The sequence below is a fragment of the Macaca mulatta genome, chromosome 10 (assembly GCF_049350105.2).
Source record: "Macaca mulatta isolate MMU2019108-1 chromosome 10, T2T-MMU8v2.0, whole genome shotgun sequence".
NCBI classification, from domain to species: Eukaryota; Metazoa; Chordata; class Mammalia; order Primates; family Cercopithecidae; genus Macaca; species Macaca mulatta.
Genome location: NC_133415.1, coordinates 19,445,013 through 19,461,985, shown reverse-complemented (window position 1 = coordinate 19,461,985; position 16,973 = coordinate 19,445,013). Strand labels below are relative to the sequence as shown.

The 16,973-nt window shown below is 45.9% G+C and overlaps 1 protein-coding gene across 2 annotated transcripts in view; it reads left to right on the top strand.

Moving 5' to 3' along the window:
- Nucleotides 1-1,654: 1,654 nt before the first annotated feature.
- SLC5A1 (solute carrier family 5 member 1) overlaps nt 1,655-16,973 on the top strand; it is a 71,785-nt gene continuing 56,466 nt past the window's right edge. For both annotated transcript variants that reach the window (XM_077949883.1, XM_028827769.2), the window contains exons 1-2: nt 1,655-1,994; nt 8,362-8,433. In XM_077949883.1, coding sequence (XP_077806009.1) covers nt 1,860-1,994; nt 8,362-8,433 — 207 coding nt within the window. In that variant the 5' untranslated portion in view covers nt 1,655-1,859. The remainder of the gene's footprint in view (nt 1,995-8,361; nt 8,434-16,973) is intronic.

Sequence of the window (16,973 nt, the reverse complement as noted above, 5' to 3'; positions counted from 1 at the left end):
TTGTTGCGAGAATAAATGAGTGCATGAATGGATGCATTTTCTGACCTCTACCTGGGCCCCATCCTTTCCTTTCTTTACCCATTTATGTTTGGCTCTCCTAAAAACATCAAAGAATGGCTCTGTCCCTCCTTTGAAGTCTTTTAGTATTTCCAGTTCTCTCTCCTGCTCGCTTCACTTTCTATGCCTTGTACTTTTGGAACTTGGCATGGTCTGGCTGCCTGCACCTGCATCTGTGTTCAGGGCTGGACTTTTCCTGTGGGTGTGTTCACTTCCAGACTAGAACAGAAGCTTCCTAAGGGCAGGGACTCTTCCTGGGATACATCCAGGTGAAAAAACTGGCTGAATGCAGGAACGAATGAACACAGGCAAAAGGCGAGTTGCTCCAAGCTGCAGCTGACAGCTGAGCTCTAAGTCTTGGCAGGCATTCACAGCAGTGAGCACCTGCTTTCAGATTCCTCGGAAGAATTCCTGCTTCCCCTGGGCAGGCATTATACTGGCCCCAGGACATAGCCTTATGTAGTTTGCAGTCCTGGGGGATGTGTGGGGGAAATGGGGAAGACCTGTGGGGATGATGTCCAAATAATGATTCTTCGTCTGCAGCTTTGGTGGGAAGAACAGGTGCTGATACGGAAGGAGGGGAAGCAGACCTCTGAAGCACTGAGTGCAAAGGAACAGGATGCTCACATTTGGTGAGTGGGTGGTTGTCTAGCAGTGGGCAGGGAGGGCCTGAGGCAGACCAGAGTCCTGGCAGAGTTTCTGTGGCCCCCACCTCCCTGCACCTCTCCATCAGAGCAAGGCCCCCCTCTTTGGGAACAGCCACTTCTGGCTGCTCTGTGGCCTCTAGAGCCAGCCCCTGAGAATACCCCACAACCCTCCCTCTGAACCCTGGTGTGGGCTGCAGGGCCAGCTCTGCTACTGGCTTACTGTATGACCTTGGGCAGGTCATGCTTCCTCTCTTGGTCATCTTTGTTCTGAGCCCTGGCTTGCGGTTTAGACATGTGTTTCCAGATGGGTGAGCTGAGTCCCCAGGAAGGTCAGGGTTTGATGAACTCCTTGGAAAGAGTTCTCTAGTATCCCTTCTGCTGCCTCTGGAGGGCCCTGCATCATTACTGGGAGAGGGACAGGGCAAGGAAATAGCTCGCAGTGAGATCCCTTTCCCCAGTCTCAGTTTCTTCCTCTTTACAGTGGGCGTAACAGTGGTCCTGGGGGCTGCAAGGCTGTGGAGGGGGAGTCAGGAATGTGGGTGGGTGGGTGGCTGTCCTAGTGGCCAAGAGATTAGGATTGTGCTGATTTTCTTCCAGCGACAACCAGAAACTCTCTATCCTCTCAAGAATGTTCTCCAGGGAGAACAAGACTTGACTGATTCCTCAGAAGAGTGCTGCACCCATTTTACAAGCGGATAAGCCAAGTCCTTAGAAGGCCTAGGACTGGTCCAAGGATGGGTGGCAGGTGATCTGAAGCCTCTAGGCCCCCAGCCTGAGGTGGCCTGTTCCCTCAATGGAGCCACTCCAGCTCTGGCAAGGGCAGGTGTGGTGGCGCTGCTGGTGCCTGCTGTGGGAGTACAGTGGGCCTTTGTGCCAGGCAGGCACCACCCCCTGGCTGGCCCCTCCCCATTCACAGGACAACTCTTACCTGCCCAACCGCTGCCCCAGCCAACAGCTCAGCCAGCTGCTCCTTCCTGGGCTCCACGCCCGGAGCTGCTTCCCAACGGTGCAGCCTGCAAGGCATCACAGGGGCCCCACGCTACTGCCCTGCTCCCTCAACGTCCCAGGTCCCCTCCCCCAGTGCTGATCATTAACCAGGAGGCCGTATAAGGAGCTAGTGGCCCTGGTGAGAGGGAGGGACACAACGCTGCCACCATGGACAGTAGCACCTGGAGCCCCACGACCACCGCGGTAACCCGGCCTGTTGAGACCCACGAGCTCATTCGCAATGCAGCTGACATCTCTGTCATCGTTATCTACTTCGTGGTGGTGATGGCCGTCGGACTGTGGGTATGCAGTGGGTCCTGGGACGCGGGCGGGGAGGGTGCTCACGGAGGAGGAGCAACAGCCTCGCTGAGCTGCAAAGGGCAGTAGGCTTAAGTGTCAGTGGAGGGGAGAGGAAATGACTTGGAAGCACTTTAGAAGCACTCAGAAGCACAGCATGAAGGGAGGAGGGCAAGCAAGGATGAGCAGAAGTGAGAAGGGTGCCCAGGGCAGCCTGCCAGGAAGGACCAAGGAGGATACCTGGGCCTGTGAGCAGAGGAGGAAGGTGGGGGTTTGAAGAGACCACTGGAAAGTGTAAGGAGCAGGGAAGGGGCCACTTGGAGCTGCAGCGAGGGCTCCGGGGCTTGGGAGATGAGCCTCTAGCAGGTGACTACTGTCCTACCTTTTAGTCATCCAGTTTCAGATGGGAAAGAAACGGTGTGGAGTGGGAAAGCCACAGCCTCTGCCAGCCCCAGAGATGAGGATGCTGAGGTGGCAGACAGTGGGATACTGACTCCATGCCCCCATTCTGGGAGAGGTTAACCCAGAGGCCTTGTGCGTGAGGATCCCAGGGGCTGGAGCAAGTTAGAGAAGAGAAAGATGGGTGGAAAAGGAAGAGGAGGAGAAGGAGGAGGAGGAGGAAGATCTGGGGGTGACCTGGCACTGGGGAGAGGGAAGTGTGTGTCTCCTTTTGGGACTCTGGGAACACAACAAACCAGAGAAACTTGTTCTCAGCCACCTGGAACATGGACATTTCACTTATGACAGACTCTGGCACGCCCAACAACCAGAGGAGGAGATGTTTTAAAAGTGTGCAGGACCGAGTGTGATGGCTCACTCCTGTAATCCTAGCATTTTGAGAGGCCAAAGTGGGAGGATTGCTTGAGTCCAGGAGTTTGAGATCAGCCTGGGCAACATTCTGAGACTCTGTCTCTACAAAAAATAAAAAAATTATAAAAAGTATAAAAAGTTTGCAGATATTCCAGCCACTCTCATGATTGTTATGGAGGTGGAGGTGATAAGCCCACGGAGGCTGCTGTACCAGCTGGTAATTGTGTTGAACTCTTTTGACTTAGAGGAGAGGAAGATAGGCATGAACCCTTCTGTGGACACACAGCTTTTTCAGGGACAAAAGGAAAAGGAAGTGTTTTTTTTTCAAAGGAATTATAGAAACTACATGTGGCAGAATGCCTCCCAAGTGTCACATGGGGTCAGTGTGGCTGACTTTCCCTCAATACTCTCAGCTTCCCAGACATAGTGGAAACTGACCAACTAGGAGCCAGGATACTCAAGGTCACTACTGGCTTTCATATGGTTCGAATTCTGCAACACTGGGTAACTTCCCTCAGCCTCCGTTTACTCAACTTTAAAATAGGTACACTCTTATCTATTCTAATGACTCCCCCATGGTTGTGGTGAGGATATGCAGAGGTGAATCTGAAAGCTGTTTACGGATTCTGGGATTAAAAAAAAACTACTATTGTCATTTACCTTCCATGGTATGATCTAGACTCTGAACAATGTTTGAAAATGGGCAGCAGTGGTCAGGTGGGTAGTATATTTTTACAAAAGCCACAAGACAGGGAAGGCCAGAATGCTAATCCCCATTTTACAGAAGAGGAAATTGAAGCCTCATTTGGTTGTGATTTGCTTAAGGTTACAATAGATGAAATTGTTCTTGGAACTCAGATCTCTTGGCTCTTGATTTTTTATGGTACCAGGCACTCTGCCACTGTGACTGATTTCCTCCTCCCACCCACCCCAGCTTATAAGTGCTGGAGCCAAAGTGTGAGCCTGTCATCTGCTGGCTATACAGTACTGCCTGTTTCCCAGACAATCTCTGATAATCTCGGTTCTCTTAACCAATCTCATTTTAGCCCTGCCAGTCCAGTAGGTGTTTATACTTTTTAAATGGTGTTTACATGTTTCAAGTATCTGTGAATCAGTGTCACTTGTCCTGCTAAATGCTACTTAATAGCTTGTTTAGTATTTGTCTATGTTTAATCTTCCCCCATTAGACAGTGCCTCTGGACCCTGGTCATTTAATGCATTGGATTTCTTCCAGTTTGTCCTCCTCTGTTTGCTGTTAAAGTGTCAAGAGTGACTTGATTCAGGGGTGGCCATTCTGACTCCTTCATGATCTCTGGGCTGCACAGGCAGAATGGTCCAGGCCCATTGTGTTTCTTCAACTTAGAAAAGACCTACACTTGAGTCAATGTCCCTCTGTCACCTTCTCCATGTCTTCCAACATTATTTGGTTCTGTTTTGTCCTTTTACAACTCTGCCTCCTCCAATCATATTTTAGGCTTTGGCTTATTGCTTCTTCAGAGTTAATTTCCATTTTTCTTTCACCACCTATCAGTTTGTTTCTTAGGGAATTTTATATCCTTTTAAGCTGGATCTCTGACCTTATTCTTCCTGGAAGAGTTCATCAAGCTATCCTGAAATTCCCTCAAGCCAGGGGTTGTTAAACTATGGCCCATGGGCCACATCTGTCTCACAGCCTGTTTTTGTATGGTCCATAAGCCAAGAATGGTTTTTACACTTCTGAAGGGTTGTGAAAAAGAAATAACAAAACAAAATATGAAGAATTTGCAGCAGAGACCCTGTATATTCCACAAAGCCTCAGTATTTACCATCAGGCCCTTTTTCTTTAAAGAAAAAAATATTACTGACCCCTGTCTTATGCAGTCATTTGAACTGATAGCATCATTGAATGACTGAATTGGAATGGCCCTTGAAGGAGCCCAACCTTTCTGTTTTACAGATAAGGATCCGAGAGGGTGACCAGAAGTCATTCAGATGAATCAGTCCCAGAGCTGGGACAAGAATCAAGGTCTTATGATGCCAAAGCCAATGCTCTTTCCACTATTCTACCTTTCCCACTCCCCAAGACACTTGCCTTTCTGGGAATACTCTCTCCATGGTCCTTACTGTCATTGCATTGTTGTGACAGTGTCCTGGTGGTGCTGAATTCCTTTGCTTTTTTTTTTAAGTTGATGCTGTTCTTTAGATCATTTGACAAAATCAACTTTAGACTAGTTGTCAACAGCCTTCACTTGAACACTTCCAGTGGAAACTCTCCTAAGTGGCTTTATTCCATCTCTGGACAGCTCTGACAGAGAGGATATTCCTTTTGGCTCTGGGCTCAGACCTGATGTCTTGGAACTTCTGTCATTTTGTCTGGTTGTGTCCTATGTGGGCCACACCAAGCATCATGTCTGTTCCACTTTACATTTCAGAAGACAATAGGCTGCATTTGAGGCTTCTCTTCTCCAGGCCCAACATCCTCAGCTTCTTAAGTTGTTCCTCTTCTGGAAAGAGGCCTAAAGTTCTTCCTTTCTGCTCAGTGCTCTTTGTATTCCGTGGAAATAGAACCCAAGTAAACCCCAAACCAAAACATTGTGGGTCAGTAATTGTCCTTCTTTTACCGCAGCAGCTTGGAGTTGTGAGTTCATTCTCTTCTAGTTGTAGAGTGGACAGGTGAATGTAACACTGTGGTTTACAAAGTGGTGTCTGGAACTTTTAAAGTTATCCTTTGAGCATCTCATGCTCACAGAACAGTGATTTTCTGTGCACAAAGCATTATGCCCAAAGCATTATGGGAAATTAAAAATTTGTAATATGGTAACACAAAGTAAAAAAAAATTGTAGTGGCTGTGAACAAGGCATAAGTGAAGTCATCTGGGTGTTCAGACACTTTCACTTGGAGAAGGGAGGAGGCTGTAGGGAAGGAGGAGGTTTCCATGGGGGAGTGTCAGGTAGGGTTTCATGGGGAAGTGGATTTTGAGGGGCCTTGAAGAATGAATAGGTAGTGTCTGGGCTTGCATGGATGAGGGGATGAAAATTCCGAAGAAGAAAAGCCTTGGTGCACACACACCTCTCTTCACCTTTTGTCCATCCCCATCATCTTTCCTGAATTATTTCAGCTCCCCACTCTAGTCTCTGCCCTCACATTCTTCCTCTAAGGTCTTCATTTCTGAGACCAACTGGGGATATCAATCTTCTTCAACTTCACAGTGGCCTTCAGAATGGCTTTTCCTTGGTCAGTTGCTATAGCTCGGGTCCTTGGGATTTGTTTCTGTTTTGGCCCTTAGCTACCTTTTCTGATTCTTAGATCTCTTGCTATTCCCAAAAAAACTGCTACAGAGGACTTCACAGTATCTCCTATGGGAGGAAGGACCCTGCCAGGAGTCCAGAAAGACCCAAGCCATGCTCTCCTGGGTACTGCCCAGCACATGGGGGAGCTCAGCAAATCTGTGTTGACTGATGGGACACAATAATGGCCCTGCTTCCTAAAGGACTAAGTTCAATAATACATTGTTGAGTCTGAGCACCTAGCAACATGTTATCTGTCTCAGGCATGTTTGATGACTAAATTACAAGTGTCTAAGTGCCTGAGATGTCACCATCAGGGGTTAATGCCTTCGGAATAGTGATGCTTTTTAGCTTAGTGGTCACCTATGAAAATGCAGACATCGGCCGGGCGTAGTGGCTCATGCCTGTAATCCCAGTACTTTTGGAGGCCGAGGCGGGCAGATCACCTGAGATCGGGAGTTCAAGATCAGTCTGGACAACATGGCAAAACCCTGTCTGTACAAAAATTAGCAGGCGTGGTGGTGTGTGCCTGTACTCCCAGCTACTCAGGAGGCTGAGGCATGAGAATTGCTTGAACCCGGGAGGTGGAGGTTGCAGTGAGCCGAGGCTGCACCACTGCACTCCAGCCTGGGCAACAGAATGAGACTCCATCTAAAAAAAAAAAAAGAAGGCACCACCTCTGACACAGTTAAGTCACTATCAGCTACTAACATTTTCAGGGAGGTTAGCAAGTGTCCGCTAAGAGGAGCCAATAACATAGAAGAAGAGGGAAGATGGCCAGGGGCCAGGAACAGAGGCACTGACCCTATTTTCTGCTGGAGGACTGGCCCTGGGCCTGAGCTGGACCAGAAATAATCTGAAGGCTTGGAGGCAACATTCCAAGGGATCTGTGGGAGGTGCTAGTCATCGTATATTGAAGACGCATGTCATTTTTCTCCTCATGAACCCTCAGTGGCTCCCTACTGCCTATGCAATAAAGTCTGCACGTTTTAGCCTGGCATTTGACTGTGTGTTCTGCCCCACTTCTCACCACTTTCTCCATTCAAATGCCTCAGCAAAGCTCACCAGATAACACTGTTCGCCATTCTCTCCTTCTCCATGCTGGGTGAGGTTCCACCTCTAGATCTGCTGTTCTGGAATCTTACCACATTCCTCCCTCTTCTCTAATAAAATTCCATTCTTTCTTCAATCAAGATTTGCTGAAATGCTGCTAGCTCTGTAAGCCTTTCCTGGCTCCCTGGTCTGACAGAGTCCTCTCCTTCCTCTATACTAACACTATAGTCATAATATATTGGCTGTGTGTGGTGGCTTACTCCTGTAATCCCAGCACTTTGGGAGGCCAAGGCGGGCAGATCACTTGAGGTCAGGAGTTTGAGATCAGCCTGACCAATATGGTGAAACCCATCTCTACTAAAAATACAAAAATTAGCCGGGTGTGATAGCACATGCCTGTAGTCCCAGCTACTCAGGAGGCCGAGGCACGAGAATTGCTTGAACCCAGGAGGCAGAGGTTGCAGTGATCTGAGATCATGCCACTGCACTCTAGCCTAGGTGACTGAGTGAGACTCTGTCTAAAATATATATAATCATTCTACATATATGATGATGATTCCAGCAACCTGCTACCTACACCCTCAGAGAGGAAAGACTTGAATTTGTCTGGTCTTTTATTTAATATTTAGTACAAATGCCTTGCATTCTTAAGAGCATTTTTTCACTTTTCTGGTAACAAAGATATCATTCATATCCCATATGGTACTTTAAAAAAGTATGATATTTCTTTTTCTTTTTTTTTGAGATGCGTGTTGCTATGTTTCCTAGGCTGGTCTTGAATTCCTGGGCTCAAATGATTCCCCCACCTCAGCCTCCTGAGTAGCTGGGATTATAGGCATATGCCACCATGTGGCTGTAATCCCAGCTACTCAGGAGGCTAAAATAAATACAGCATTCATTAGGCACCTCAATATGCTTGTAAGAAAGGCATAAAAAGCTCCATTCCTGCCGTTTAACAGACAAGCAAGCAGATCCAGGTGGAGTGACTTGCTGGAAGCTAATTTTGCACTAGCCCTAGAGTAAGCTGTATATGTCCTCTGAGCCTCAGTTTCCTTGTCTATCAAACGTAGGTTCCTGGCTCCTTCATCTTAGTCTTTTGAGGCTGCAGGGGAAGAAGGAATATGAAAGTGTTTCACAAAGTGGAGTGGGTAGAAGAAGGTGCACATATGGGGAGGTATATTCTTTTGGCTGGCAAGGCCACTCTTCTAGTTTTCTATTACATTTTTGACCCTTTCCTCCTCAGGCTATGTTTTCCACCAATCGTGGAACTGTTGGAGGCTTCTTCCTGGCAGGCCGAAGTATGGTGTGGTGGCCGGTAAGTTTTCTCTGAAATACTATTTGCATAACTGCTTAACTGATGAGTTCCTTTAGGAACTCATTTTCTTCTTGGCTTTGGGTGGTGGTGATTCTAGGATACAAAGATCCCAAAAAGATTCTTGACAGTGAGTCTCATGCTCATCGGGTCTCCTGGGCACCCTTAATCTCTTGTCGTAAGGGAATAGCCTTTAAATAAATCACCCTTAGAGTCCTCCAAGGAATAAATAAAGGGAGAGACTGCACAAGGTGGGTGGTCAGAGGAAAGAGCACACAGACCGAGGTGATCTTGGGCAATTCTTGAGTTTCCATTTCTATAAAAGGGGGATGATAACATTTACCTTCCAGGAATGTTATGAAAAGTGGAGACCTCTTATGTTTGTGGGGGAGCTCAATAAATAGTGGTTCTTTTGCTACCATGTTCCTACTTTAAGTCCCATGGAAAAGAGGTTTTATCTGTCCTACTTCAGAGCCTAACGAAATGCCTGATACATGGAGCCCCTAGATACTCATTTAATGGATGAAGGAGGTGCCCCCTGCTGTTTCCAATTACAGTTTTCCACTGGATGAGGATTCCTCTCTCTTGCTGGATTTTGTGTTTTGTACATGGGTGGAACTGTCACAATCAAAGGACATGTGCATGGGTGGAAGAGAAACCAGGAAGTTCCTTCCATCATATCTTAGGGCTCTGGCCAGTTTATCAATTCAGCCCCATGACCATTTTGATTAGGAGTTCTCATTTAAGTGACTGGTTGAACACATTGGCCAAACCGTGCAATTTCTTGGGCTTAAGATACAAATAAGACTGGCTGGTGAAAGCATAAGATGATGAAAAGTACATACAATGAGAAGGGAGTGACGACTGTGAGCTGGCTGAAGGAAGCAAGAAGGTAAAGAATGCCCCTGTCAGGGTAAGTACAGCCAGAGAGAACTGTACCAGGAAATCATGCCACATCCTGCAGTTGGCCTTTGATCAGCTATTTGGGGATGAATTTTTAAATAACTGGCATCTTCCCAGTTGCTTGGGTTATCCTTGAAGTCATTTCTATTGTTAAAAAATTTTAATTTTTTGACAACTAAAATTTGTATGTATTTACAGTGTACGATGGAATGTTTTGATGTATATACAAAGTACAATGATTAAATTAAACTAATTAATGTCTCTATCACCTCACATACTGCACTTATTTTTTATAGTGAGAACATTTAAGATCTAATTTCTTTTTTTTTTTTTTTTGAGATGGAGTCTCGCTCTGTTGCCCAGGCTGGAGTGCAGTGGCCGGATCTCAGCTCACTGCAAGCTCCGCCTCCCGGGTTTATGCCATTCTCCTGCCTCAGCCTCCCGAGTAGCTGGGACTACAGGCACCTGCCACCACGCCTGGCTAATTTTTTGCATTTTTAGTAGAGATGGGGTTTCACCGTGTTAGCCAGGATGGTCTCGATCTCCTGATCTCGTGATCCGCCCATCTTGGCCTCCCAAAGTGCTGGGATTACAGGCTTGAGCCACTGTGCCCGGCAAGATCTAATTTCTTTCTCTTTTTTGTTTTTTGTTTTTTAAAAAGAATTGAGATGGAGTCTTGCTATGTTGCCTAGGCTGATCTCAAACTCCTGGGCTCAAGCAATCCTCCTGCCTTGGCTCCCAAAGTGTTGGGATTACAGGCATAAGCCACCAAACCCAGCCTTAAGATCTAATTTCTTAGCAATTTTCGAGTTTATGACATATTATATTAACTATGGTCATGGGACTGTAGAATAGATCTCCAGAACTTAAATCAACCTACCTGAAACTTTGTACTCTTTAGCCAGCATCTTCCCATCCCCCTCCACCCTCTTCTGCCACAGCTCCTGCCACAGCTCCTGCCACAGCTCCTGGTGGGCACCATTCTACTCTGTTTCTATTGTTTTGTTTTGTTTCTTGAGACGGAGTTTTGCTCTTGTCACCCAGGTTGGAGTGTAATGGCATGATCTTGGCTCACTGCAACCTCTGCCTCCTGGGTTCAGGTGATTCTCTTGCCTCAACCTTCTGAGTAGCTGAAATTACAGGTGCCCACCACCATGCCTGGCTACTTTTTGTATTTTTAGTAGTCACAGGGTTTTACCATGTTGGCCAGGCTTGTCTTGAACTTCTGAATTGTTTTGGTTTTTAAGGTTCCACATAAAAGAGAAACCATGAAACCATTTCTATTTTATTCTTAAGGTGGCCAAGAATATTGGACAGATGCTGACTTCTGTGGTTGGCCCCTCATGGTGGTCTCTCCTGACACCTTGCTTGGTAGAGGCACATATATTTGGATGCCTCCTTTCAGTTTTGAGTCAGAGCTTTCTGTCTTCTCAATGCTTTGGACTTTTGTGGTTTCCCAAAAGCTGGTGTTAAAGAAGTATCCCTTATCCCAAAGTTCAAGACAAGACTGAGTAGTCTCTCTAGAGCTGTGCTGTCCAATATGGTAGGCACCAGCCACACTGGCTGTTTAAACTAAAATTAAAATTAGATAAAACTAAAAATTTCCTTCCTCAGTCACATAGCCATATTTCAAGTGCTCAAAAGCCACAGGTGGATAAGTAGCTACCTAGAGTGCAGATCTAGAACCTTTCTATCATTATAGAACATTTTATTCGACAGTGCCAATCTGTGGATTTCAGATCTAAGGTTGGCATGAAATCTCAGTGGACTTGAGATTTACTGAATTAGAGAGCTGAAAAGGACCTTGGAGTTTATTTATTTTGAAAACAATGCACCTCCCACCCCATCGAATGCTTCTGTGCCCCCTATAGCAGGCCTCCTAAATGCTCATCCAGCCTCAGTCTGCACCTAACTCCACTTTCTCCTCCCTACCCTACCTGATAGGAAACTCACTACTTTTAAGACAAACTATTCCATTTTCAGACAGGCTATTTTTCCATCCATTGACTATAATCAAGATGAAAACTTTTAAGGTTGATATACTGGGGGTAAGATTTCAGCTTCCAATTTCTGTGTCTTGGAGAAGAACAATGAGACAGGGAGGCATGAAGCAGAACCACTCTTAGGAGATATGCATTTTGGGCTGGGCCTGAGAACACATCACATCTTAACTAGAGATGATTTTTTTCTTTCTGATAGTGCCCCAGTCTGGATCTGGGTTGAGGGTTTGTTGAGGAGAGGGACTGGTCCCACCCAAAGCAGATAGGGTTTAGTGGTTTACATAAAGTTTCCTGTAGGTGTTTTCCTTATGCATGCATGTCTCAGTATCAGATTTTTCTAACCAACAGAGAAACATGGCGTCATTTTTCTTCTTTTGTGCAGAAATCACTGCTTCCTTGATGAGGCTGACATTTGACTCTATTTCCTCCAACCATAGTTTCCATCTAAGGTTTCACAAGATTACGTTAATAGATTCTAAACCTCTCCATGTATTAGAATCACATGAGACAATGCATGTATAGCACTCAACACTGCCTACTGAATGATCAATAAATGGGAACGTTAAGAAATGGAAGGAAGGATAGGAGTGCCGAGGCAACCTCTCCAGTCGCCATCTGTCTGGTGCACAGTACTTAGTAGTGCTCAGTGAATGGAAGCTGGCGTTTACCTGAAGCTACTGCTGCTGATTCTCTTAAATTTAACTTTCAAGTTGACTGTGTGAATTCACATGATTTATATGTATATTTATACTACTGTAAATAATCAATTCTAGCTACACATTGACCACCTTTTATCATCTCTGAAATCGGGTCAATCAGTGGCATTCAGTGGCAGTGTTTTTCTTTCTTTGTGCTGCTTGGTATGTCTTACAATAGTTCATGCCTTAGATTAAATAAAGTATGGTTGGCCAGGTGCGGCGGCTCATGCCTGTAATCCCAGTACTTTGGGAGGCTGAGGCAGGCGGCTCACAAGGTCAGGAGATTGAGACCATCCTGGCTAACACGGTGAAACCCCGTCTCTACTAAAAATACAAAAAATTAGCCGGGTGAGGTGGAGGGCGTCTGTAGTCCCAGCTACTCGGGAGGCTGAGGCAGGAGCATGGCGTGAACCCGGGAGGAGGAGATTGCAATGAGCGGAGATTGCAGTGAGCCGAGATCGTGCCACTGCACTCCAGCCTGGGCAACAGAGCGAGACTCCGTCTCAAAAATAAAGAAAGAAAGAAAGAGAGAGAGAGAGAGAAAGAAAGATTATATTCTAAAGTAATTATTTTTTTTCTTTTTTTTTTTGAGACGGAGTCTTGCTCTGTCACCCAGGCTGGAGTGCAGTGGCCGGATCTCAGCTCACTGCAAGCTCCGCCTCCCGGGTTTACGCCATTCTCCTGCCTCAGCCTCCCGAGTAGCTGGGACTACAGGCGCCCGCCACCTCGCCCGGCTATTTTTTTGTATTTTTGAGTAGAGACGGGGTTTCACCGTGTTAGCCGGGATCGTCTCTCGATCTCCTGACCTCGTGATCCACCCATCTCGGCCTCCCAAAGTGCTGGGATTACAGGCTTGAGCCACCGCGCCCGGCCTAAAGTAATTATTTTTAAACTATTTTCCCTACAACTCTGGGGCTCTGCAGAAGTGCTTCTAGGGCTGTTCTCCTTTCTCTAACCCCATCAACCCAACTGTTATTTATTTTATACAAGAGGAATCTACTAAGATTTTCTTTGAAAACAAGGTTCTGCTGACTTGCAAAGTTTAAAAACTGATAATTTAAAAGACCAATAAGCGTGGTGATTTCCATTCTAAAATTTAAAATGATTTAATAACAACATAGCAATGCATACCTGGAAGAAGAAATCAAAGGAAAACACAGCATGAAAGAATCTAAGCACTTTCCCTCCAAAGTTAAAAAGATTTGAAACCACATCGAAAGTTGCTTCTAGATTTCCATTTGAAATAAAATACAAAGTTGGTTCAAAGCCTATCATTGGTCCATAAATCCATAACCAGAATATCAGTTCTCAAATGTGCTGGCCCAAGGTACGTTTCACAGGGGTCAGAGACTCTCCACTGCTGACATCTCTCTTGCCCTTTGCCAGTCGCTTTGTGCCATAGGAAGAGTGGGCAGCAGAGAAGCTTCTGCAAGAGAATCCTGCGGGATTTTAGGAAGGAACGACTTGTATTGACCTGTGTTGATATACCTGAGACAGGGAGGATTTGGGTTGTCACCCACAAGAAAAGTAGGAGAAAGTCGGAGCTCATAAAGTCTGAAAACATATTGGACAGAGGAGAGGCTGGTTTTGGGCATTTCTGGGGCTTAGGGGGCTTTGAAAGGAATGGTTATGACCTTTCCTTTCAGATGAAGATACAGAAACTCTGGAAACAGACTCTGTTCCTGAAAACTGAATGAAGCCCAGACAGAAAAACTGTTTTGTGTGTTGGCTTGAGGATAGAAGCGAGGGACAATCAGAGGGAAGGAGCAAGGACTCCAGGATTGAAATTACAAGAGGAGTCAGCTTACGTAGGGATCCAGGCGGGGAGGTCCCCGGAAGCCTGAGTCATGCTTGAGGCAAGCCAAGGCAACTCATCTGAGTAACACGAAACCATGAAACTGTACCTTATGTAACTGGGCTGGTTGGTGGCCCAGGATTCCCTTTTTCTGTGGCACCAGGGTTTGGCGCCCTTCACTCACAGCTGTCTGTGTGGAGATGCGAGGGCGGAAAGCTGTGCAGCTCACGGGCTGCGCTTTGAAGGGGAATTCCCCACTCTTTGGACATTGGCAGCAGAAATTACACAGAGAAGTGGGGCCCCAGGTACATAGCCCAGTGAGAGACTCTTGTTTTGGAAGAGAGTTTGATCACACCTACCAGGACTACTGGCAGAGCCAGTTCCATGAGAGCAGCTCCCTTAGATTCAGGAAGAAGTATTTCAAAGAGCAGGGAATGGGAAATGCACACAGGATTTAGCTTGTTCCAGCTTTGTGACATTGGGCAATTCATTAATCTCTGAGTCTCTGAAAGTCTCCTCTATAATGTGGAGATGGTCAGAGAAGGAATCTCAAAGGCTCTTCCAGGACTAAAATTCTGAGTTTCAGCTAGGCACGGTGACTCACACCTGCAATCCAGGTATTTTGGGAGGCAGAAGTGATAGAACTACTTGAGCCCAGGAGTTCAAGACCAGCCTGGGCAACATAGCAAGATCCCATCTCTACAGAAAAATTAAAAACTAGCTGGGCGTGGTGGTGTGCACCTGTAGTCCTAGCTAATTGGAAGGCTGAGGTGGGAGGATCACTTGATCTGGGAAGGTCAAGGCTGCAGTGAGCCATGATTACGTTACTGCCTTCCAGCCTGGGGGACAGAGTGAGACCCTGTTTCAAACAACAGCAGCAACAACAACAACAACAACAAATCAAAACCAACAACAACAAAAATCCCAGACCCAACAACAACAAAATAGTTGACAAACTTTTTCTGTAAAGGGCCAGATAGTAAATATTTTTGGCTTTGCTGCTATTTCATCTCTGTCACAACTACTCCACTCTACTGCTGTAACACAAAAGCATCCAAGGAAAATGGATGAATGAATGGATGTGGCTGACTTTATTTGCAAAAATAGGTGGAGGGCCAGATTTGTTGTTTTGAGGACACACACACACAGTCTCAGAACAGAGCCTGGCACACATGAAACTCTCAGGTTTAGCTCTTGTTCTTCTTTGCAACTGAAACCTGTTGAAGGACTGTCATATCACTTATCTGATTGAATCCTCAATGATCTAGTGAGGTAAGTACAGTGAAGATGATGATTAACCCCGTGGGTTGCCCACGTTTACACAAGCTAATGACAGAGCTAAGACTCCCTCTGATCTTCTGGTTATTCAGGTCTCTTTCTCCTTGTCTTTTGAGATGGAAATTTTTGAGGCAATTGGTGTGGCCTAAAGATTGGTCTGAAAACCAAGAAATTATTTCATTTAGGGCTGACCAGAGACGCTGATGAAAATTTTCCCTGAAGAAAGAGGACAGGTTCTCAAACTTTTCAAGTCCTCTTGGATAAAATATATCTGATTTTATCTTTATGTTTCTAAAACCTAATGATCAGATCAAAGTCCAGTCACTTATGATGTCACCAGAGGGGCCAAAGGGTGTCTTAGAAAAACCTGGTAGTCCCAATACATGGGTGGGAACTCACGGATTGGAGAGGAAGAGAGGGAACCAGGCAGCTGGACATGGGAGAGGCAGGGATGCACCCCACGAAGAAGTGAGAAGGAAAGATAAGTACTTGACTCTTCATAAGCCTGGGGGAAGCAATTCCTGCCTCCTCTGGCCCAGGTCCATTTGGCCCTCTCTCCCTGCTCTACTCGTTTTTACCTGCATGTGCTCTTATTTATCCCAGTGCCCTGTGATGAAAGCCAGGCCTACACTTTTCTTAATTTTTTTTTTAGGCCTCACAACACCAACGCCTTGCACTGCAAGAAGGCACTTGACAAATATGGGCTGAATTAAAGAGAAAAGAGGGAGGAGAGGGACATGTCCCCAGACCCTCATGCTGGTCTCCATTGGTGGTGTCACCTGAGACCTGAGTCTATATTCTGGCTCTGATGCAGGGGCCACACAGTGCATACAGTGGTAAGAATTCAGGCAGTTAGGAGGGTGCTGGGTCTAAGTCAAAGCCTGCCTCCAGCAGTGCTCCAAATTTCTGTTTTTATGCACAGAGAAAAACTGTTGTTGTTTAGGCTCATGGAAGTAAAACTGGAAAAGCAAGCCCTAATCAGAGTTCCCAATTTCAGCCCACATTGGACTCCTTGGTAAAGTTCGGTGTGGCTATCTTTCCTCACTCTCAGGCCATTTGTTTTCTCAGTTTGAGTCGAGGTTTTGCAAAACTTGGCAGTTCCCCATTGTATTTTGGGTGGGAGCTTTTGGGTTATCACAGCAGTGTCTGCTTTGCTCTCTCTTCTTCCTCCTTCTTTTTCCTCCCTTTTCTTCTCTTCCTATTACTCATTCTCCTTTTCCTATTCCTCCACCTTCTCTTCCTTTTTATTCTCCTCCTCCTTCTCATTCTTTCCCTCCTTCCCTTTCTTCCTTCTCTTTTCCCTCTCTCTTCTCTTTTCCTCTTCCTCTCCCCTTCATCCTTCTTTCTTTTTTTTCTTTGATGGAACCACTTCCCTCCCATTCTTCATGGCTTAGTCTCTCCTCTGAGTAGTTTCTCTGATTAATATACAGCCACTCAGCACTCCATGTGTTCTTGGTGTTTCTAGGCATCAATTGATTGATGTGTAACCAAGTCCCTGCCATCTAGTTGGTACCTAAGCACCTGGCTTCTCCTTTCTCACTGGCTGCCTTCCCAGCATTTTCTAACAGATTAGTGCTTCTGTAGACAGAGAAAAAAATACATTTTTATAATCCATATTTCTGGTTGGTAGAAATCAGAAGAGGCAGAAAGGTGGTGAAACTATCAGTTAAAAAGAATTCGTTGGATTATTCATATTAGAAATATATCTGGGATTAAATTAGTTAATACATGTAAATCTCTTAGGACACTATATAGTTTAATGCTGTCCGAGGGATGGCTATCATGATTATGGTCATTATAATTGTTTCTCGGCTGGGTGCAGTGGCTCACGCCAGTAATCCCAGCACTTTGGCAGGCCGAGGCAGGCAG